Source organism: Lethenteron reissneri, chromosome 19 (assembly GCF_015708825.2).
Source record: "Lethenteron reissneri isolate LAM-NWPU_2019-01 chromosome 19, ASM1570882v1, whole genome shotgun sequence".
NCBI classification, from domain to species: domain Eukaryota; kingdom Metazoa; phylum Chordata; class Hyperoartia; order Petromyzontiformes; family Petromyzontidae; genus Lethenteron; species Lethenteron reissneri.
The window spans coordinates 2,867,477-2,889,673 of record NC_083797.1 but is presented as its reverse complement, the minus strand read 5'-3'; the positions used below and the strand labels follow the sequence as shown (position 1 = coordinate 2,889,673).

Sequence of the window (22,197 nt, the reverse complement as noted above, 5' to 3'; positions counted from 1 at the left end):
CTAGCTGTAGACTCTACACAAAGTAGTTAGTATTTTATAGACCCCAGAAGTATGATGGACTGAGTTGTACCCCAATCCAGGATTTTAACTTTCAACCTTCTGATTGCAAGCTGCTCGCTCTACTACTGACTGATCTTGCCGATTATTGTCCAGGCTTAACAATGCATTGTTAATACCTAATTTACAATTCATAGAAACAGTACAATAATTCGTTAGTCTTTTATTCGTCCATTAATTTCCAGTTCATAATTTGATGACAATTCCACATTCTGTAATTCATTTCAAGTGCCGTATTAATAATTCGTCCACACGAGTCAACCATTATTCAACAACACATAATTTACCGATATTCTTTGACTATTCATTTGTCTATTATCTTAGTATCCTTCAAAAGTGGAAAATCCATCGCGTTTATTGATATCAGGATCAAGGACCGCATCAAGGCCAAAACCATTGATGCAACCACCACCGACACCACGCCTCGCCAACGCTTTCTCCCCTCTGTGAGAACAGGTATGTTGAACAAAGAGTATGTTGAACTTTTTTCGCACCGTACATAGCCAACCGTGCAAATCAGATATGTGGGTGCAGCTGCTGCACCGTAGAGACACGCGATCTCCATGATCTGCTCTGACAGTCTCCCACCATCTATCCGCTCTCAGATCTTGCCTTTGGTCGCCAGAATCGTGGAGACCACTCCCAATTCACCAATTGGGGCGCAATCAATTGGTTATCATCGGTACACAATAATCAACACATTTGGTACACGTATTCGGTTCAATCGTGCACAATTCATCATAAGGCCACCTTTCTTCAAACCACCTCGTCCACAATTAACCGTCATCGGTGAATGATTTTCGGCAAGTGCCAACGCACCTGGTCATGCATTTGCACCACTGACATTTTTTGTTACGAATGAGAGGTTTACTGCCTACTTTTTTTACAGGCATGAGAAAGACGCACTGAAGTCAAGATATCAAGGCAAGACGAAATAGGACAGCAAAATAATTTCAATGAGTGGAATTCATAGCACAAGTTGTGCATTCTTATATTTTACCAATGGTCTCATTCCAAGAAGTGCCGTTATTCTAAATATTACTGTAGTATACAAACTGCACTCATTAATTGTATCGTTATATTCTGGTTACTACTTTTGCACGGTTATATTGTTTGGGCAAAAGTGGCACCATAATGTTTGTTTCACAAATGCCTACCCAATATTTCTACAGAACCATTTAAAATCAATGCGATCTTTACTTCGCTTTAATGCCTGCTAATGCTTAGCTAATATATGCCTTCTATTATAGGTTCATCATTTTATGTAATATAGTAGTGCACTTAAATTATAACTCAGAGTTTAAGGCAGAATGCATTTAACTGTGATTTTTTTTCTAGGCACAAAACCACGACAACATAATGCTCTATTTTTATGAAAAGCAAGTTTTGCATATATCCAGCTGATTGTGTTATAAAGTGTTAAAAGTTAGGTTATGGTTTTCATGAATGCCGTTACCATGTTTTAAAATTAATATCTATAAATACTACCATATAGCTTCTACAGAGCTCGTTACATTTATGTATTGCTTTCAGTTTTTGTAGACAGTATTGCAAATCCTTCACGTTACAGTTCACCGAACAATATTTGGATGGATTCCTTAAAATTATAATAACGTTTAAAAAATATATATGCTGTTTACAGAAAAGCATTTCAAATCACAAAATGCATGACACTACATTATTATATATTTTTGGCAGAGCAGTAATGTATATTCAAATAATAATCATAATAAGAATAATCAGGACCACTTAATAAAAAATGTTTAAAATATGTTCAATGTTAACGAGGCAACAAACTGTAATATGAGTAAATACTTATACACAAAGGTATTATCAGTTATATCCAGGCCTATGTTCAATGGTTACACAACATGGCAACAGCTGAGTTTATGCTACACAAGAGTACAGTCTAAATAGCTTAGTGCAGGCTAATTCCATTTGACATGATGACCTTCTGTCGCAGTCTCATGAGGAGTAGATACCAAGGGGAGGCATAAGAAGCAGAGGAAGACAGCGGAAGGGATGGCAAGATGAAAATCGCAGTTTGGAGGACACTACTGAAGTTGAACTCAGCAACGGAAGGAATAGAAAACATTAAGGAAGTCTTTTGACCAGCGGTGGGAAGTTATATGCTGACAACGACAACAAACAACAACAAATAAAGCCCAGGGGTCACATTTTATAGTCAACTGACCAGAGGATTAGTTCGTCAGATCGTTATACTGTACCTTGGAGATCACGTACATGCACCTGAATCAGAGAGAGTTTATACCCTTACATTCAGCTGCTATTAGACCCGTAACTTCTTCTTGGTTCTTTCGGTAAAGTCACGTAGAAGGGAAGTAATAAAATAATAAAAATAAAACATAATAAAATAATTCTCACAACGTTTCGGCCACAACGCAAGCAGCCATCCTCAGGTGAAGACCAGGTCTGTCGGGGAGACAGCGTCTGAATGAAACACCACCACGCTTGGAGCGTATATTTAAGGGAAGGGCGCCTTGACAAAATAATTTGCATATCTAGAGGAATTTAGCATATTTATGGGAAATGCAGGTATGTGATTAGTACTACTTGTGAAATGCGTAGGAGGTTTGGCGGGGGGTTTCAAAGTCATATTATGCCCGTGCATTATGCAGGATTAGCAGCATCAAAGGGAGGGGATAGGGGTAGCATTAATAAAAGGAAGGAATGTTAATAGTATGTAGCTGCAGTAACTAAACAACCACGTAAAAAACTAAAGTATAAACTACATAGTATCATCAGCTTAAATATACGCTCCAAGCGTGGTGGTGTTTCATTCAGAGACCCGTAACCTGCATGTGTGCCCAATCTCACCAGAGCACAGAAGCTAAGCAGGTGCTAGCCTGGTTAGTACTGCACAAGAGTGGAAGACTGCCGAGGAATGCCAGTGGCATGTACGCTCGGGCGAGCAAGTGGCCTGGTGGTGGCAGCACAGCAAGCAGTTCTTGAATATAGCTGTGCGGTGCTTTGAGTGTCGCCTCCTCGTTCGCGTGAACTTCATCTGGGGGTCTCCTGTCGTCCCACACCTTTGTGGAAGTGGGTACAAAAACAAGTGTCGGCTTCAGATTCAGTGAGACTTTCCTTGACAAATAAAGATAACGCTCGAACATCTGTTGACGGATTATCTGGACTGTAGATAAAAAAGAGAAAATATGGTGTTATTGCACTCACTCTCCGCCTTTGATTTCCCAATGCTCCACTGGTTCTATCATTACACTATGTAACACGATTTTTGTCCCTGGGTAGTAAGTGTTATTTTTTAATTGCTTATGCCTAAAACGTATAAAAAATGGCTATTATTCCCCACAAACTTTGCTTTTGTGACCAGGACTTTAAGTGAAGGAATTACACAAATGCACACGTTTTCTCATTGAAAATACAGTATATCACTGTCCTGGTCGCAAAAGCAAAGTTTCTGGGGAATAATAGCCATTTTCTGTACTTTTGAGGCATAAGAAATTAGGAAATAACACTACCCAGGAAAACAAAATTGTTACACAGTGTTATTAATCGAGTGGATTATCAACTTTGCTCTTGTGTCCTGGTCACAAAAGCAAAGTTTGTGGGGAATAATAGCTATTTTCTGTACTTTTTTGTTACACAGTGTTATTAGCAGTTGCTCACCCTCGACTAAGTGACCGCTTTAATAAAGAAAAAAGAAAACAACACGACCACTTCCACCTCTTCACCCCCATTATGCTTAAGTAAAACAATCAAATGAGATCTTGCAGTCTATTTTACATCTGATTTGCATCATCCATGTTTTGTTTAATCCACGCTATGCCCCTCCCCCTTCTACCAGAAGTCCATTTTTGTCTCAACCATTGCGGTGTTCGACACCACACTGGAGGTCACAGCACTGAGCCCATTCTTTCCATGCACTGCTCGACTTGGGAATTCCCTTCCCACCATCGTCTCTTTTCCCAAATCCATATAACCTTTTGTCGATCTCAAGAAAAGTGTCACACGCGTATCTATTACACCTTCGCTCATGCTGTTTGTTGGTGGCTGTTTTGGTATTTCGAGCCGTTAGGCCAGTTTTTGGGTTAGATCGCAGACGATTAGTAGGGGTTGTCACATAAACAGAACATGCCAATTTGTTACTAGTACAGCACACCGGTGTGTTGGAGAGAAATCCACAACATTTACAATCTGAGTACAACATTTACAAGTGTTTAACGCCACATTCATTTTTAGGCAATCTAACCCAAAAAAAACTATGTCATGGATGATATAGGTCGCGAAAGCCTAGACGTTAAACTATGATACAAACAAAAATCCCGGATAATCGAGATTTGACTGTTCCAGGATTTATCGTTGTTATTTTCCACGAAACATTAGTGCAAGCAAATTCATATCGGGTGGGGAGATAGATTGGCCATGACACCTCTTCAGTAGCAGCCACGAGGATTGCCACCTCTGTGGTTCAAAAAACAGCACTTATCATGGGAAGGGGAATATCTCACGTTATCGTAAGACTGGAGAACTACACGTAAATACATTGTCTCGAGTGGTATATTCAGGGAATTGTATCAGCCAAAGTTACCTGGGGCCGAACTTTGCAAACTATTTCCTCCCCCTCCACTCTCCCCACTATTGGAGCGCCCGGTGGGGGGGGGGGGGGGGTCTGCAGGGTTTGGTGGGCCCTAGAAAAGATTCTATTGGAAATTAAGACCCGGGCATGTTATCATAACCGACAAAAACCTGGACTTCATGTCTCGAGAAGACTTATGGAAATGTCATGACAGCGATGTCAAAAAGAGGATTATCTTGGGGTAAAAAAAGAGGATTATCTTGGGGGGGAAAAACAGGATCGGGGGTGGCAACCCTCGTCGTGGCCATCCAACGTCCTTCGTCACACAGCGGGACCGTAGCAAGCCGGCGGTCATCTACATCAACCCATGCTCCTCCTCCTCCTCCCCATTGTTTGGGTCTGCTTGTTGGATCTGGGGCCTTGTGCAGAGGCATATGGGCGCGATGACGGCGTTGGGCATGGAGCGCAGGGAGCGCAGCGCCAGCAGGCAACAGCCACGCAGCAGTGTGGGCAGGCCGTAGAAGGGCTGCCCCACGGCCACCCCGACGGCCGCGCCAGCCTCGGCGCCGGCGGCCCCGGCCGCCGTGCTTCCGGGCCGCCGGAGGAACCAGGCGACCGTGGGCAGGATGGGCCCAGCGAGCACCAGCGTGTCCAGCAGGGCGCTGCTGCTCCAGTAGCTGGGCTCGGGCGCCTCCGCATGGGGGCAATCCTCGGCTGCAAGCGGAATATGAGCAGAATGTGGGGGGGGGGGGGGGCACAACACGCTGATCCATGCGGCCAGTAACAAACAGCACCATCACCGTTTAATGCGTAGGCTTTCGTAACTAATAATATTCAAAATAAAGGGTTTTTTGGATTAGATAGCGTAAACATTAATGTGTTGTTAACCGTGGCACCTCCCGACACAGTCAATTCTGGCAAATCAACTGATGAAGCTGGTGGTAATCACCAGCGAAACATTGTACTCAAATTGTAAATGTTGTGTATTTTCTCTCCAACACACCAGTCTGCTGAAGTAGTAACGAATTGGCATGTTCTGTTTACGTGACAACCCCTACTAATTGGCTGCATCGGGTGGTGACGGGTTAACGACACATTTATATTTACTCGATCTAACCCAAAAAACCTTTACTATGAGCGCTATCACAGTTGTAAAAAAATAAAAAGTTAATGGCATGCCTCAATTTACCAATGTCAAAAGAACTTGGGCAAATAGACAACAAGATGGTGTTTCAAAAGTCGAGCAGTGTAAGGAAAGAAGCAGAAAGAGGAGTGAATTTTACACTCAGGCTTTTGGACTTCCTGGTTCTTGTCCAAAAGTCGCTTCGCGTGATTTCAAGCGAAACGTCGCACCTAATTGCTATTTGCGACAATTGGTTCGTATGACAGAGATTTGTCCTGATCATTACATGACCTAACTCATAGTTATATGTATGCATTATTTATTTTAAAAAATATGTAAAGAATCACTCAGTACAGCTGTAAAAAAACACACGAAAATGACACGGAGACTAATAACAAGAAACCACAATGCATGTCCTTTGCAGAAAAACTAAAAAATTGGAGACATCCTTACCAGCTTCCTCAGCCAATTCCACAAGGCTCTGAAGGCTGCTGTTAGAATGGCTGGTTACCAAGCAGTCAACCGCAGCGTTGTTGTTGTTGATGCCCACTGGCTCGGCCTGTAAGCCGCTCTGAAAATTATCCGAGGTCAAACAATTGCAGCACTCCACAGAGGCAGCGGCTGAGCTGGCAGCGGTTTGGCCCATCCGTGCATCTGCACCTGTAGCAGTTGTCTCCACAGCTGACCTATCAGACACCTGCACCACCGTTTCAGGGTAGCAAGCGCCAGAGTCAGACTTTGCGTCGAGTGAGCCTCGCTCTTCCGAGGTCAGGGACGACAGCGACTTCCGCATTTCTCGGTTGCATTGAAACTGCAACAACTCTATGGCGCTTTCCCTGAGTTCATCTTCTGCACGTTCGCCATCGGCTATGGAGGATGCATTCGCCTGCGACCATTTGTGCAGCTGCGAGAGGATCGGGCTGGAGGCCTGAGATTTGAGCACCCTCGGGTCGGGCGCGTTTTCACCCGTGACCTCGTCCGTCTGCACGCCCTCCTCCTTGCTGATCCTCCTGACCCTGTCCACGTCCACCTGGGAGAAAGTCAGAACGTTCTCTTCCACCGGACTCGCAATGATCAGCTTCAGCAGCGAGTGCTGAGACTGCGTCTTTGGCAGGCCCTCAGCCGACTGCACGTGAATGGACAAGGTCGGCGGTTTGGAGTCGCTGAGCATAAGGCTCAGGCAATCCTTGGACGTGTCCCGTGAAATGCCGGGGCGGACGTTGTCGTTGCACGCGTCCACGGTTGCGCCATTTTCTTTGGTTGCGTGTTTTTCCAACGTCCCCTTTTCCGCCTCGGCGTCCGTGTCCGTGTCCACGCCGTCGGAGCTCTCGCCTTCATCCTCGGAGCCCTTCGTGAACGCGGAGCTGCGGGTAGCCGACTCTGGCGGCGACGAACCCTCCTCCTGCCCCTCCCCGGCTACGCCATTCTCCGCCGCCTCCTGCCGCTTGAGCAGAGCCTCCAGCTTCTTGTTTTGGATGTTGATGTCGATAAAGTACTTCTGCACGCCCTTGCCCCCGTCGGGCTCCTTGTCCACCAGCATGTTCTTCATCGTGTCGATGACCGACTTGAGCTGCTTAATCTCCTTCTTGGCCTCCTTGAGGGACAGCTGGGCTTCCAGACGCTGGTACTCCTCCTCCACCCAGTCCTCTTGCATCTGGCCCAGCTTGAGACGCAGCTCCTCCATTTCGCCCTCCCTGCGAGCGAGCACAACGGCGGCCAACATTTATGGCCACATTCGCCGGCCTCTTCTCCTGAGCAATTCCCAAGGCAGAGCCGCCTCCAATTAGAATGACAGCACCTCCGATTAGCACGGCTGGCTACGTGTTGTACGAAAGAAGTTCAATGCATACGTACATATACAGGGTGCTTTAAAAAAATGTTAAAACTTCCGAGAATTTGCAACAATACCACAAGACATGTGCCTTCGGGCTCTGGAGACCACCTGAGAAGATTACAGACAATGATGATGAACAAGTGGAGACTGACTTTTTGAAGCTATTAACATACATTTGTTATCATGTTACAGTGTATTATCCATTCTTTTCCATTAAAAACGATAGTCCCATATAAGTGTTAACATTTTTTAAGCACCCTGCAATTGTTTGATCACGCCGCCGCCAGCATTGGAGCGTGATAAAACTCACCGGGTGTGCTGAAGTAGCAAGTAATTGGCACATTTTGTTTACGTGATGAGCCTTACCAATTGGCCTTGTCGGGTGGCGGCGGGTTTAAAGACACGTTAATATTCACGCGGTCGAACCCACAAAATAAAAACCTTTGTCGTGAATAACATTTGGTCGCGATAGCCCGACGCGTCAAACCTACCAGCGTAGGGGCCCTCTGCTCTAGGGTGTTCTGGAGAGCCCCCCGAGTGGAAGCCATTTTGGCCAGTGGTGACGCGAGAAAGAAACCGCGGGGCTGCATGTTCGCCGTTCACGAGCGCGTATTGAGATGGGACGCTCGTTTTGGGATCAGGGCGCCTTTTGGAGAACAGGGGTGGGGTGTTGGGGTGGGGGTTTCATCACACTGCCCTCTTACCTCTCCTGCATGAGCCTCTGCGAGTCCTTCAGCTTGGCCCGCAGGTGCCTGATGGCCACCTCCTTCTGCTGGAGCGGCGTGAGGTACGGCTCGGAGGGCGCTCTCATCCCAGACGGCTCCACGGAGGCGGCTGGCTTGGACCTCCTGCAAAGCGAAACGTTCGTGTTGTTGCACGTACGTCAGTGGCGTAGCCGGTGTCGGGGGCAGGGGGTGCCTTGCCCCCCCCCACCTCTTCCGCCGTGGTGGCCAAAGCTACGAGTTGGTGGGGCGCCCTTGGCAACCACCATGAGATATGTTTTGAACAACTTCGTGTTAAAAGTTTTTGTTTACCTTAAAGAAAAAGAACATTGGACGTAGAACTCCGTTTCTGGGATATTTATTTAATTAGATACACGTCAATTATATGGCAAAGAGGTAACTATGGAGCTGTGGTGGCTGCATTTGGCGAAGACGGAGCTCCCCTACAGCGTTACATGTTCGAGACCGTGAGCGTAATGATGATGTGATTCGGCAAGAGGAGCCGTGATTTAGAATAGCCTGGGTGCAACCGTGCGAGACAAATCAAATATTGGGGCCTCACCTGACCAATTGCCGCACCCCCTGATCTGATAATCTCGTCACACCACTGATGTATATATGTTGAACTTCTTTCGCACCGTACGTGGTCAAATGTGCTAATCGGGGGTAAAGGGAAAGGACAACAAACTAAACACAAAAAGTAGTTCTAAAGAAATTAGTTTTCAATATCGTTTTAAGAGTGTGTGGCTCCAGTGGCTTCCTAATATCGGACAGAGGAGCGTTCCAGACGGCCTCAGAAGCGCATCTGAAAGCGCGCGATGCGGTGACTGTTCTTCTTGCCACGGTGCGTTCCCGGTAGTGATCAGTAGGATTCAATTATACAAGGGAGACTCTAAAGGTGATGCTTCACATTTTTCTGAGGAGCTTTTCATCAAACCAACACAACATGATTTGAGTTGACCTCTCCGATTATTTAAGTAACCGATCATTCTACCTCTGTTACCACGTGTGTGCCGCTGGATGGGAGTTTAAGGGGGGGTGGGGATGCTTGGTCATGTCATTCCGCATTATCAGCCATCAGCCACGTCACGCTGGTTGTAGATTGTAGGGGTTTCCTGCCTTCGGTAGGCAGGTTGTCAAGGCAGCCACCATTTTTAAAAGTGATCAACCACAACTAACGCAGTCGATTACAGCGTTTAGCCAATTAATCAAGTGAGCCGGTCGTGTTATTCATTCATGTGAATGTCATTTCATGGACGTGTGTGTGGCAAAATCCCTCCTCATCCTCCCCAAAAAATGGGAGGCCACACACAAGCCTGAGAACATCAGAGGCCATTGTACAACATGAGTAGTCTTCACTGCCCCACCCACCAGAGCCCAGATCTGGCACCTTCACACTTGAATCTGTTTCAGGTCCCTTGAAGGATGGTGGCTTGGCTGTGTGGGTGGGCATCGTTTTGACAACTACGCTGCTGTACAGGATGCTAATTTGTAAATGGCTCTGCGATTCAGATGAATCGTTTTACCGTGATGGAATGCTCGCCCCTAGTTCCAGGTTGGCGCAAGTGCATAGACTGTGTTTAAACCAAGCCAGACATTCATTACATTGCCATGGATTCATATCTGGCCAGGTACACTAGCACAGTGCAGTACTATGATAATGCAGTGGAGGCTGGATAAAAGCACATCTTATATAGGCATGGCTCTGATATGCTCGACGCACGCTTACATTACACTGGGGAGAGGAGAGGCAAATGGCAACTTCTACACACTACTTCGAACATAAGCACAGCTGGCCTTCCTGCAAAGGGTATTTTTTATCTACCCTCTCCTGTACTGTATCGTATTGCATATTGAGACGCTCAGTAACTCAAAGTACAGTAGTAGCATTGCGAGATGACTACAGGGACTCCTCTACTTACGAACACTCGACTTACGGACTTTCAGAGATACGAACAAACCTGTCCGTATGTCTGGTTGCCTGTTTGGACCGAGAGTCGTAAGTTCAACCGCCGCACAATGGATGGCGGTGGTGCCATCTACATCTGCAGATCGTGAAGAAGCAGTGGCATCTATATCTACAGGAGATTATACAACTTTTAAAGCCATTCCCCGTGTTTAGTGTGCATGCCGTACAGGAGTAAAGTTGGACTTACGAACAAATCGACTTACGAACAGATCTCTGGAACCTAACTTGTTCGTAAGTAGAGGAGGCCCTGTATAATACGCCTGCGTCTGTACATACTTGGCGTCGTCTGTACTTGCATCATCCACTTATTTATCCCACCTCTTGTTGTGCCGCTCTCCAATCTGCGGAGCGCTTCGCCCGGTGCTGTTCGCAATTCGGAGACAAACGGCGGTGTGGTCTATACCCCCGCCTGAATGCCAACGTTTATTCTCTCTTGCTTTCGGTTCTCTAAATCAGCTCCAACGCTTCTTCGTTATTCCATCGCTTGACCAGCCGTGTATTTAGTTATTTCTGCGATGTGCAGCGCTCTGAGTGCCTTGCACGTAGGCACTTCGTAAATGCAATTTTTGTATCATTATTATTGTTAACGATTTAAAATGTTTTAACTATGATGATGACGGCCTTGTCTTGTATAAGTTACCGTTAACTGTACCACTGAGCCCTTCATGTTGGCTTGTGCTAAGGCTCCTTGTCGGGTAGCCATTGCGATGAAACCCAAAACTCCAGACTTAGGCGAATGTAGTCCCATAATGGGTGGCTTCTAACAATCTCAGCCATTTTTGTTTGTACATCTGATAAGGTCAATTAACCCCAGGGATTTGGAACCCAATCAATACATTAGCTCACCTTTCATCACTCAGGACAATGCATTCACCGTGTAATTTTCCCCTCTACTAGTATTGTGACATATTCTTATTCCCATGTATATGTCCTGCTTGTTTTGTATTTCAGAGTTAGCAACCCTAGTGGTGAGTAATATTAGAAGCAGTGGGCCTCCCCGAGATTCGACTCAATCTTAATCAAAGGCGTTCTATAAATATAAAATAAGATAAGAAACGAGTACCTGGTGCAAAAAAAGACGAAGGCAAGCCGTGTGTGGTGGTGCTGGCAACACGCAACTTAGCAATCGCACACAAGGGCCCCGTTTGCACCACCAAAAAAAATCTAAACGTCAATTTAATCCATCAGCCTATCCGCCAACTGGACCAGCAATTGCCAGCAGCATCCGTCTGTCAAAGTCTAAAAGGTGGGGGGGGGAGGGGGGGCAATCATTCTCTTCCATTTACCTGTGTGTGGGGCTGCCCTCTCCAGCCCGGCTGTAGGAAAAGTTGCTCGTGCAGCCATGGGACGGTGTCCCCGAGTAGGGCCTAGGCTGGGCGGCGGTGGCACCGCCGCCGCTGCTGCTGCTGCTGTGGAAGGGTGCCCTCTTCCCCGGAGACAGGAGGGGCTCCGGTGTGGCCTGCCCAGAGCCGGTCGGAGTCACCACCGAGAAGAGGGCGCTGCGACTCTGCGCACACGACCTGCGCACCGCACGTGCAGACCGCGACGACCATCATTCAGAGGGGGGGTTGTGACTATTCGCCGCCAAATCGCACGCCCTGGCCCCCATCCCCTGCAGTAATGTATTTTTTTAAAGAGCATTTGTTACTCGCACCATTCTACGCACTCGACCAGCGGCGCAACGCGTACGGATCACGCCGCTACAGTTCATCGTTACCAGCGCAAAAAATACTGATAAGAGACTGATCATTGTGACAATTCACCCCCACATCACACTTCCTGGCCCCTATCCCCTGCAGTAGTAATACTAAGTAACTCATGTTCAGAGCATTTGTTACTTGCACCATTCTGATGGCACAAGGTGATCACGAAGGTGCTATGCTTGGCAGTCGTTTCACAGTAAGGAGGGAATGTTGCTACGTGTAATTTCAATCGAGTAATTTGGAAACATTTTCAAGTCGGTAAATGTGGACCATGGTTAACGAAACCCGCAGTAATAACCACGGCGGCCTGCCGGATTCGAACCACGCACCTATCTGAAGCATAGCAATTCATAGAAGGGGTCATAGATTCTATTCAAGGTCATGATTCCATTCATTAATCATTCAAATGGATTCTCTCACATTGCAGCAAGTGTAGATAGCTCTGGTTGTATGGTCACGTGAGCGCAGTGCGGATGTTACACATGCAAATCGATGTATTGTGAGCTTGGAGAATCGATATTGCTCCACGGATCGTTAGACCCCTCGAGTTACAAGAAGTGCTTGCATTATGGTCACAAACACACTGGGGTAGGGATTACACAGGGAAGGGGGCGCCACGGTGGTGAGATGTTAACTACCTCGCCTGGATCGTGGGTCCGATCCTGACCCTGACGCGTGTATGTTTGGAGTTTGCATGTTCTCTTCGTCTGCGCGTGCATTTTTATCTGGGCCCTCCGGTTTTTCTCTCCACATTTAGAATCAACATGCATTTAAAGTATGTTTAGCTGCTATAAATGTCCACATGGGCCACTTCACTGAGCTATTATTTGTGGCCAGGTCGCTTCTGAAAAAGAGCTATGCAGCTCAGTGAGCCTTACCTGGTAAAATAAAATAAAATAGTTGAAATCGTTGTAGTTTATAAGGGAGACGCTTCACTCTGCTTGTCTCCTTGCTTCGACAAACCATCGTAAAACTACAAAATTACATCCACATGTTCAATCTCACAGACTTCTCACAGCCGAAAAGTTATTTCTTTAAAGTATTGCTAAGGGGCCGTTCATTAATGACGTTACGCGATTTTGGACGATTTTTTACCCCCCCCACTTCGTCACACGGCGTCACAAAAAGTCAGACCCCCCCTCAAATATGACGTTACAAAGCTCTGCCCCCCCAAAAAAAATTAAACATGCTTCAAATCGCTTTAAACTATTGTCATTGTAGTGCGTATTTAATGTGCCGGTGCACTCTGATGTTGTAGTAGAAAACATTTATTAAAAAGTCTATTTAATTAAGTACAACGTGTTGTCTATATTTAAAGTTGCGCATTTTGATGTGACGTCACATTTCTCAAACCCCCCCCTTCCCCCTCGTCACACATTGTCACAAATGTCTGACCCCACCCCCACCCCCCTGGGCGCGTGACGTCATTTATGGACGGCCCCTAAATAAATGTTTAAGCCCAACAGTGATGAATGATACACTGCAATGTGGCACAGCTGAGGTCGCAAACGGGTTTTGATTCCTTACCCGTACCCGTACCCGGCCGCACCAGGATCGCAAATGGGTACCCGTACCCTACCCGGCCGGGTACGGGTTCCCGTTCCCTACCCATACCCGTACCCTACCCGAAATGAGTGACAAACGGTTACTCACCAGTGACTCACGGCCTACCCGTCCCCGTACCCGGCCGCACCAGGGTCACAAACGGCTACACGTACCCGTACCCGGCCGGGTACGGGTAGCCGGGTATCGGGTAGGGTACGGGTATCGGGTACCCGGTTGTGACCTCTGTGGCACAGTAAGAACAGGGACACGGGGTGTCCGATTTGAAATTGACCTTGAGTCACACTGCAGAATCTGGTGGTGCAGAATGAATTAGAATTGAAGTGGTGACATTGGTCGTACGAAGGTGTGAAATTACAAACGTTTCGCACGCATGAGTAAGACATTTCTAATGTTTTGGGGTATTTTGCATACATTACGGGAGTACATCAAATTTTCTCTCAAGGATGGAAGCATTCGTTTACATTCTCACGATATGGCTAGCGGAAATTACGTGACGTTTTTTTGACGATTTATTTTCTTTCATTATAAAAAAAAAAATTACGCGATCTAACCCAAACAATCCTTTTTCTTATTTACCCGAACACTTGAGGTTGGGAGGAAGGGGTGAAATGGGGAGACGGAAGGAAATGGAGCTCAACCACAGGCTATCAAAATCATTATAATTAAAGGTGATCGGTGCTTAAGCTTTGTCACAGTTATCAGGCCCTGAAAGCCAATTTCCTCCATAATCGCACATTCACATCGCGGAAAAAAAACACTCTCCATATATTGGGTACGTACAGTGCTTAATTTCAGTCGGAACAGTGCGGAACATTGTTCCAATAATAATGTTGCCACCCGGTAACATTCTATCTCACCTTGTGTCGTCCTTGTGATACTCCGTAGAATTTCTATGAACAACATCATAGGATTGTAGGAATATGGGGTAGAATAATAAGTTATGGATAGGTTCGGTTTATCTTGAGCTCGACTGGTAGTGCCTTAGACCGATAATCTCGATTCCAAGCCAGCATTGCAGCATTCCGGAAAATATCGAGGAAGAAATAAAAAAACACATGAAACTCAACAATTTTTTTTTATTTTAGCAGGTAAGGTCCACTGAGCTATACAGCTCTTTTTCAAAAGCTACCTGGCCACAAATGTATAGCAGCCAAATGCTCTAAACGCGTGATTTCGATTCTAAACGTGGAGGGAAAACCCTGAGGACCTGGAGAAAAAGCCACGCGACCGCAGGGAGAGAGACAAGCAAACTCCAAATACACAGCAGACGTCAGGGTCGGGATCGAATCCACGACCTCCTGCATATCAGGCGAGGTACTTGATATCTCCTAGCCACCGTGAGTGTCTACGGTGACGCGATTAATCCATGGGTACAAGGATCAAAACAATACAAATTTCGATTTAAAGCTTTCATGACTGCAGGGATTCATCTTCTTGGTTCTTTCGGTAAAGTCACGTAGAATGAAAATAATAAAATAAAACATAATAAGATAATTCTCACGACGCTGTCTCCCCGACAGACCTGGTCTTCACCTGAGGACGGCTGCTTGCGTTGTGGCCGAAACGTCGTGAGAATTATCTTATTATGTTTTATTTTATTATTTTCATTCTACGTGACTTTACCGAAAGAACCAAGAAGATGAAATAATACAAAGTTGGGCAAAGCTCTGTCTGTTGTTGTTGCTGTGGGCAAACAAAGCCTCCCCCCCCACATGGCATAGCTCCCGAGGAGACAAACGCTGCCACTGCATCTGAAGACGACGCAAACTGAGCGAAGCGCTCGGCTGCAATAAGCTCCATCCGTACCTGAGAGACGTCCGCCGGCTTCCACTCGTGTTGGACATGGTGGTGCCCGGGACTGCCGCTCAGCCACCGCCGCCACCAGCACCCTGCTACTGCTGCCGCTGTGTGGGGTGGCACGCGGACCCCGCAACCGATCCGCGGTGCCGCAGTCTCCGCTTTCCCCGTCACAGGCGGTCTGGACAATGGAGCGTCCGTCAGGTGAGCCGCGAAAAGTCCAGGTGGCACCGTCTCAGCGCTCGACGCCTTGTTGCCGGAAGCCCATAGCGCACCTCCAATTAGCGCGGTTGGCTACGTAGGGTGCGAAAGAAGTTCAACATGCAGTACATATATATACAGTCACGTTTATAGACAAAACTCATGGGCGTATGACAAACAGGGCTAGATTAAGTTTGAGAGGTTAGCTGTGGTGGTGAGTGGGGGGGAGGCCCTCTTGATGATCGCAGCTAAAATCGACCATTGTATAACATGTGTACAGTCGAAGTGTCCGCTTTCCTTTCACGACCACCGAACAATGAGTGTCAGGTGAGCCGCGAAGCCAGGTGGCACCGTCCCAGTGCTCGACGGCTTGGAGCCCAGAGCCCATAGTGCAACAGCCACCTCTAATAGGTGAAACCCGTGGACTTCCACAACGTACGTATGACAAACAGGGCTGGTTTACGTTTGAGAGGTTATCCATGGCTGTTACAGTTTTTTCGGGGGACGCATCTTGATGATTGTAGCTAAGACCTGTACTGTCTAATATCTGTACCGTCGCAGGATACCCGTGTAATGGAGCCTAACATCGTATTGGGCCATTCTTGCTGAAATCAATGAGGTTTAATCTATCAATCTTTGTCATATTCAAATCTTTATTTTACTCTTTTGCCACCATCAACACCTGATGGCGAATTTATTTAAGTTAAAGATTTCAGTGTAATATTGGTCTGGAATTCCAATAGACCGATGGGCCTGAAACCCATTTTAAAAAAATCATATATGGAGACATAGAATGGAGTTCTGCTTATTATTATTATTAAATCACTTGCGTGCCCAGGATAGCCTCACTGCGTCTCAAGACACTGCTCCTGCTGTGTGTGTCCCAATTGGTTAATTTGCGGGTACATTTTTCAGCATTGCAAAGTTTGGCAAATTCCAGTTACCCTCGATGTTAATTTGAGCCATGGGTGGAATCCGCAGAACATGGAGAAAACGCGTGCAGAACAGTTTGGAAGAACATTCGAACTCCACGCAGAAAAGTGACCGAGTCAGTCACCTGACCCAGGAACGTCTTGCTGTGGTGTTTAAGTGCTACCACTGGACCACCTTTATGCAGCAATACCCCGACTTGCCTCTCCCCCCTTTTCCGTCGTTTCGCAAATGCGTCGTCACTTTATTATCAACACCGCCAGCCGATGTGTCGCCTCAAACCCCACACTGCTGGAAATCGTTGAGTGCAGCCGACGAGTTGAAATGAGTATTCGTCATCATCGTCGCCGTCATATATCTCGTCAAGGAGCATGAACCATCATCGCGCGAACTCCGTGTCGTCCTCGCAGCGGCGGCTTTCCGCTGGCCATCGAGCACTTCTGTGGCCGTCTGGAACGCTCTTCCTTCCGATATTAGGAAGCCACTGGAGCTATGCACTTTTGAACCTAGATTGAAAACACATTTCTTGAGAACTGCTTTTTGTGTTTAGTTTGCCGTTCTTCCCCCGCACCTACGATCAGCACGGTTGGCTACGTACGGTGCGATAAAACTTCAACATATGTACATAGATCTGCCATGATAAATCCACTGGCGAATGAAGGTTTACCCGAGCCATCTCCATCTCCCATGGCCCTGACATGTAGACAATCCAACTTGCTCCTGTACATGAGTTGCTTTGATCCCTGCATCTTTGTGTTTGGTAGATCTCTCAGGCGAGTTCGACTCCATCGTCCGGCCCAAGCTTACTCGCTAGTCTCGATATTCTTTGGGTTTTTCGGTAAAGTCACGTAGATAGGTTCAACGAAAATAACAAAATAACAAAAAACTACGACGTTTTGATCGCAACACAAGCGGTTGTCATCGTCATCGACCACTTGTGTTGCGATCGAAACGTCGTAGTTTTTTGTTACTTTGTTATTTTCTTTGAACCTATCTACGTGACTTTACCGAAAGACCCAAAGAATATGAATTCCTGCAGTCACGAAAGCTTTAAGTCAAGATATAGCCACGAGTCTTGAGTCAAAAATTCCTTCTTTAACCCGTGTACTGTATTTCACGTGTCCCCCTTTCTGTCTCTCAACGTAATTGCAAGCATCCACCCCTCGATGCTTCCTTTGCGCGCGTTGTCAGTTTCTTGCGTTGGCTTTTCTTTGTTGTAATCTACGATACAAGTCTCAGGACACTTCTTCCTGGGGCGGAGGGCAAGGGGTGTCACATCGCATGACCATGAGAGAGATGGCAATGGCTTGGGAAAGGGCCTTCATCCGGCAGCGGATGATTTTTCACGGCCGACGATGACCGCTTTGGGATGTTAAGCCAATTCAAGGAGTGCTTTTTGTGCGTGTGGGAGGAGAACAACCCGAGTAGCTGGTAGAAAGCTCACGCACACGGGGTACTCAACACACACCTGCACAGATATGCTCATATGCCAATTTGCTGTACTGCCACATACTCGCCACCTTGCAGCCCCGAGGAGTTTGCGAGTTTCACAAGTCCATGTGTGTACCACCAACCCCCCTAGTCTCGAATGTGCTGCCGCTGGGTTGCAGTCGTGAGTTCGGCTTGGGAGCTCAGCTGTCACGCTTTAGGTTCATGAACACGCTTCTAAAGCTGCACCACGAACAAAGCAGTTAAATACTCTTAGGTTCTTTCGGTAAAGTCACGTAGGTAGAAAATTTATTAAATTTAATCACGACGTTTCGGGCGCAACACAAGCGTCCGTCATCAGGTGGGACAACCACAGCAAGAAAACAATTACTGAAGTGGGCTGTGGCTGTCCCACCTGATGACGGACGCTTGTGTTGCGCCAGAAACGTCGTTATTTTATTTATTTTATTTTATACCTACGTGACTTTACCGAAAAAACCAAAGAGTATGGATCCCTGCAGTCACGAAAACTTCAAATCTAAATTAAAGCAGTTAAATGTTGGCGGTGCATATCATTGTTTTGGCAATGCCTTAATAATAATCATAGGTTGCCGCTCGACAGTAATTCGATTAAAGTAGAAGGAAAAGGTGCAGCCCTGCAAAATATTGTGAATGACACTGTTGGCGGAATGGCATCCATATCGTATTTAGCCTCCTCTTCCATGCTGGATGAAAGAGGTGAAAGTGATGTACCCACACTCTACCCCACGGCACGCAAACCCGCCGATCGGCCGTGGGTGTGCCCGGTTTAACATTGCTGGCTGGACAGAAGCGGAGAGATTTAATTCACTTTGCCCATCGGTTTGCGGAGAGTGCGACTGACGACCTCTGGTATTGCAAGTCCATTACATCCCCGGCAGCATCCCCCTACTCGATTAAATTAGTTCACATATTTCCCCGGGGACTTATAGAGCATGAACAGAGGATTAATCAATCACTGGACGCGAACACAGGCAGGGCCTAGAGTAGACAGAGTTCACTGGTGTTCACTTATGTTGAGTGATTATACAAAATAAATACGATCCATTAGATGCGAGCTTTTGCCGTAGTGCTTCGATTATGAGACCCACTATTTCCCAACCCCCTGCGTTTCAAAGCACGCGTTGAAACGGCGCGACTCGCGTGCAGTTCGGAGAAATGAAAGGAACAGGGACACAATAAAGAGAGGAAGAGCTAACGGAGAATGTCTTGACGAGGATGCAAAAGATCGGTGCCAGAAATTGGTGGCAGGAAGATGTGCGCTCTCCTTGAGCAATAATTGGCACACGACGCAGGAAAGTGGAAACGAAATACGAAATACGCAGCGGACACCGACGGGATATCTGCCCATGGATCGTGTTGCTGCTGATGATCGTACAATAGTGCGACTTCCAATCCAAGAAGTATGTGGGTGCGAGACCAGACTTGTCTAGATTTAAGTTTAAAAGACAATGCATAAACTATCGGAGCCGGTTTATTTGTTTGCATGTTCACCACGAGTATTTGTGGTTAATGCAGACATGATTCCTTGCAAAGGCTTTCAGTTTGGTGTTTTAGCATCTTAACACAGCTGTTTAAGTGGCAGAGATGGTAAATCCTATTCTTATATTCTTGGATCTTTCGGTAAAGTCACGTAGAAGGTAAATAATAGGACGCTGTCTTTCCGACAGCTCTGTTCCTCAACTGAGGACGGCTGCTTGTGTTGTGGCCGAAACGTCGTGAGAATTGTATTCTTTTATTATGTTTTATTTTTATTATTTTATTATCTCCCTTCTACGTGCCTTTACCGAAAAATCCAAGAATATGAATCCCTGCAGTCACGAAATCTTGAAATCGAAACCTATTCTTATATTTTGATACTGACAAGGGAGGTCTCATGAATCGGACTTGTGTAAGTTTATTGACACCGAGCACAAGTTTGTAGTGCGTATTACTTTCTGGAGCGTCTTGCGATCGGGAGAATACGGTACCGTCATGGGGGATGTGATCAAAGGGAGGCGTTTGCAGAATATAAACATTGCCAACAATGCAATTGTCTACAATGAGTAAATAAACGCGTGGACGTCTGAATACCTTTCAGATGCTTTGTGCTCCTATCGTGTTTCTGGATTGTTTCTTGTCGTTGCGACGTTCTGACCCGCTCCAACTGGACATCTGTGGAAAAGAGCTTTATCGCTCATCGGATTTCTCCAGTAATACATTCATATTCTTATTCTAAATAATCATCATTTTAAAAATACTGCCGGTTGAAGGCCTCCCCAACCTCTGTCAGTCATGAAGTTAATTTGACCATATTTCACCAATTTTCGCCTTCGTGAAGGCGATAGGGGAGACCCAACTCGGCTGATTATTATTCAGATGTCCCTCGCCACAAACCAACTTAGGTCGCAGGGTGCATAACACAACGAGCTAATAACCACTCCTACGTATTTAAAAGCACATTACAGGGATTGCAGTACAGTACTCAATTGGGAAATATTCGATCTGCAGCTTTTCATTTTCTAGTATTATACCCTACACAGCAAAAAGGGTATCATTATCCAAAATCACAGTGCTGTCTGCATATTATACGCAACTTAAAGCGAACTATATTTATAATCGGAAGTACATATTTTGTTGTATCAATGAACCAAAACACTGTTAAGAGAAAACAACCTGAGTCATGAATAATGTATTATTATTATGCACGGAATTAATAGGTTTGCATGGCTATAGTTACGCAACACCATGGCATTTACACAGTGTGCATGATGGCATCACATTGTTTTCTTATCTATCTAAACACGACCGTCTCTTTATTTAACAATGCCACATGCGGTATGGGGGGAGGTGGGAAGCACGCAGAATCTGAACATAACCGGACGTTGGGATTGACCTTTTCATATTATCACACACCCGCAGCACGCACGCACACGCGCACACAGAGGTGACGTTCCAGCTCTCTGCCCAACAACACAACAAACGTAACGACGGTGGCACGACTACCAAAACCGTGAACGCAAAGTGAACGGCGGTCAGCCACGCGAACACCCACCACGCACCTGCATTGCGGAGCGGCAGCCACCCCGCTTGCAGCAGCGGCACCACAATGGCATTAAATGTCTCTTGTCGAACACATTCGCGCGAAGTTAAAATACCCCCACCAAAAAAAAAATTGCTCTCTCACCAGCGGATCGCTTCGGCAACCCTCCTCTTTTTACACGATCGCTCCTCCCCATGCTGCGGCAATACTGGCCGTGACGTCGCAGGGCCAATTGGCAGTGTCTGTGCGTGCGTGCTGGCTGGGCTGGCTGTGTGCGTGTGTGTGGGGTGCCGTCAGCGGTGGTGGATGCCCGGGCAAAGGTAAAGGCACCGTAGCCCAAGTGGCCCAAGAGGTTCACAATATTGGATGCATGGTAAATATGTATTTTTCTTCTAGATTTGAAGCTTTTGTGACTGCAAGGATTCATATTTTTAGGATTTTTCGGTAAAGTCACGTAGGTAAAAAATTAAAATTAATGAAAGTAAAATAACAAATATTTTTCTTTATTTCCATTTTTTCCAGCTGAGACCCACTGAGCTATGTAGCTCCTTTTATGATGTATGTTTGGGTGCAGAAAGGAATCAGCTTGAATTAATATTATTTTATACGGGCTGCTTCAAAAAAATGTTAACACTTCTGAGAATTTGCAACAATACCACGCGAAATGTGCTGCCTGCGGGCTCTGGAGACCACCTGGAGAAGATTCCAGGCAATGTGTTGACAACGATGGCGAACAAGCGGAGACTCTTTGACTTTTTGAAGCTATTAACATGACATTTGTTATCATGTTACGGAGAATTATCAGTTATTCTTTTGATTAAAAACGATAGTCCCACATAAGTGTTCCCATGTTTTTGAAGCACCCTGTATATACTGTATATTTTAAAAACTTCATCATTACAATGGCACTATTAAAACATTAATATTATTTGTCATCACTCTGTTACCTTACTTATTTTGCACGACTGTGATTTTAATTTCGCAGCTCGCCCATGATATGCTTGTCTGTCGTGAGCAATGATAACACACGGTGAGGGTTCCAGCGGACTCGAATCAAACCTTGGTACCATCACCACCGGCAACGAACCCTCTGCTTAAACATTGGCACTGTGACCCTGGCACCAGGGCTTTGGTAAATCCAAGCAGGGGCTTTATTTATCATGGAATAATTTCTAGAGCCTCCCCAACACATAAACTGTCACCCCCCCCCCTCCTCCTCGACATCGGGTGAGCGGAGATACCACATGA

At 46.2% G+C, this 22,197-nt stretch overlaps 1 protein-coding gene across 4 annotated transcripts; it reads right to left on the bottom strand.

Moving 5' to 3' along the window:
* Positions 1–224: 224 nt before the first annotated feature.
* LOC133344169 (syntaphilin-like) lies at positions 225–21,256 on the bottom strand. 4 transcript variants are annotated; one of them, XM_061554174.1, is made up of 7 exons: positions 20,969–21,256; positions 20,001–20,081; positions 15,339–15,623; positions 11,550–11,783; positions 8,277–8,420; positions 6,192–7,432; positions 225–5,329 (listed from the first exon to the last, which is right to left on the bottom strand). In XM_061554174.1, the coding sequence occupies exons 3-7, from the start codon at positions 15,374–15,376 to the stop codon at positions 4,971–4,973; spliced, it is 2,016 nt and encodes a 671-aa protein (XP_061410158.1). In that variant the 5' UTR covers positions 15,377–15,623; positions 20,001–20,081; positions 20,969–21,256; the 3' UTR covers positions 225–4,970. The 4 variants fall into 4 exon arrangements, with proteins under 4 accessions (XP_061410158.1, XP_061410159.1, XP_061410160.1 ...); XM_061554175.1 differs by having other exon boundaries at positions 15,339–15,510; XM_061554176.1 differs by having other exon boundaries at positions 21,094–21,192.
* Between the last annotated feature and the right edge of the window lie 941 nt (positions 21,257–22,197).

Excerpts from the sequence above, each read along its gene's own strand:
- LOC133344169 (XM_061554174.1), bottom strand. The coding sequence starts at position 15,376 with ATGTCCAACACGAGTGGAAGCCGGCGGACGTCTCTCAG. Across the intron at positions 11,784-15,338 it reads AGCCGGCGGACGTCTCTCAG|GTCGTGTGCGCAGAGTCGCA; the intron begins GTACGGATGGAG and ends TGCGGTGCGCAG. Across the intron at positions 7,433-8,276 it reads CAGAGGCTCATGCAGGAGAG|GGAGGGCGAAATGGAGGAGC; the intron begins GTAAGAGGGCAG and ends GCTCGCTCGCAG.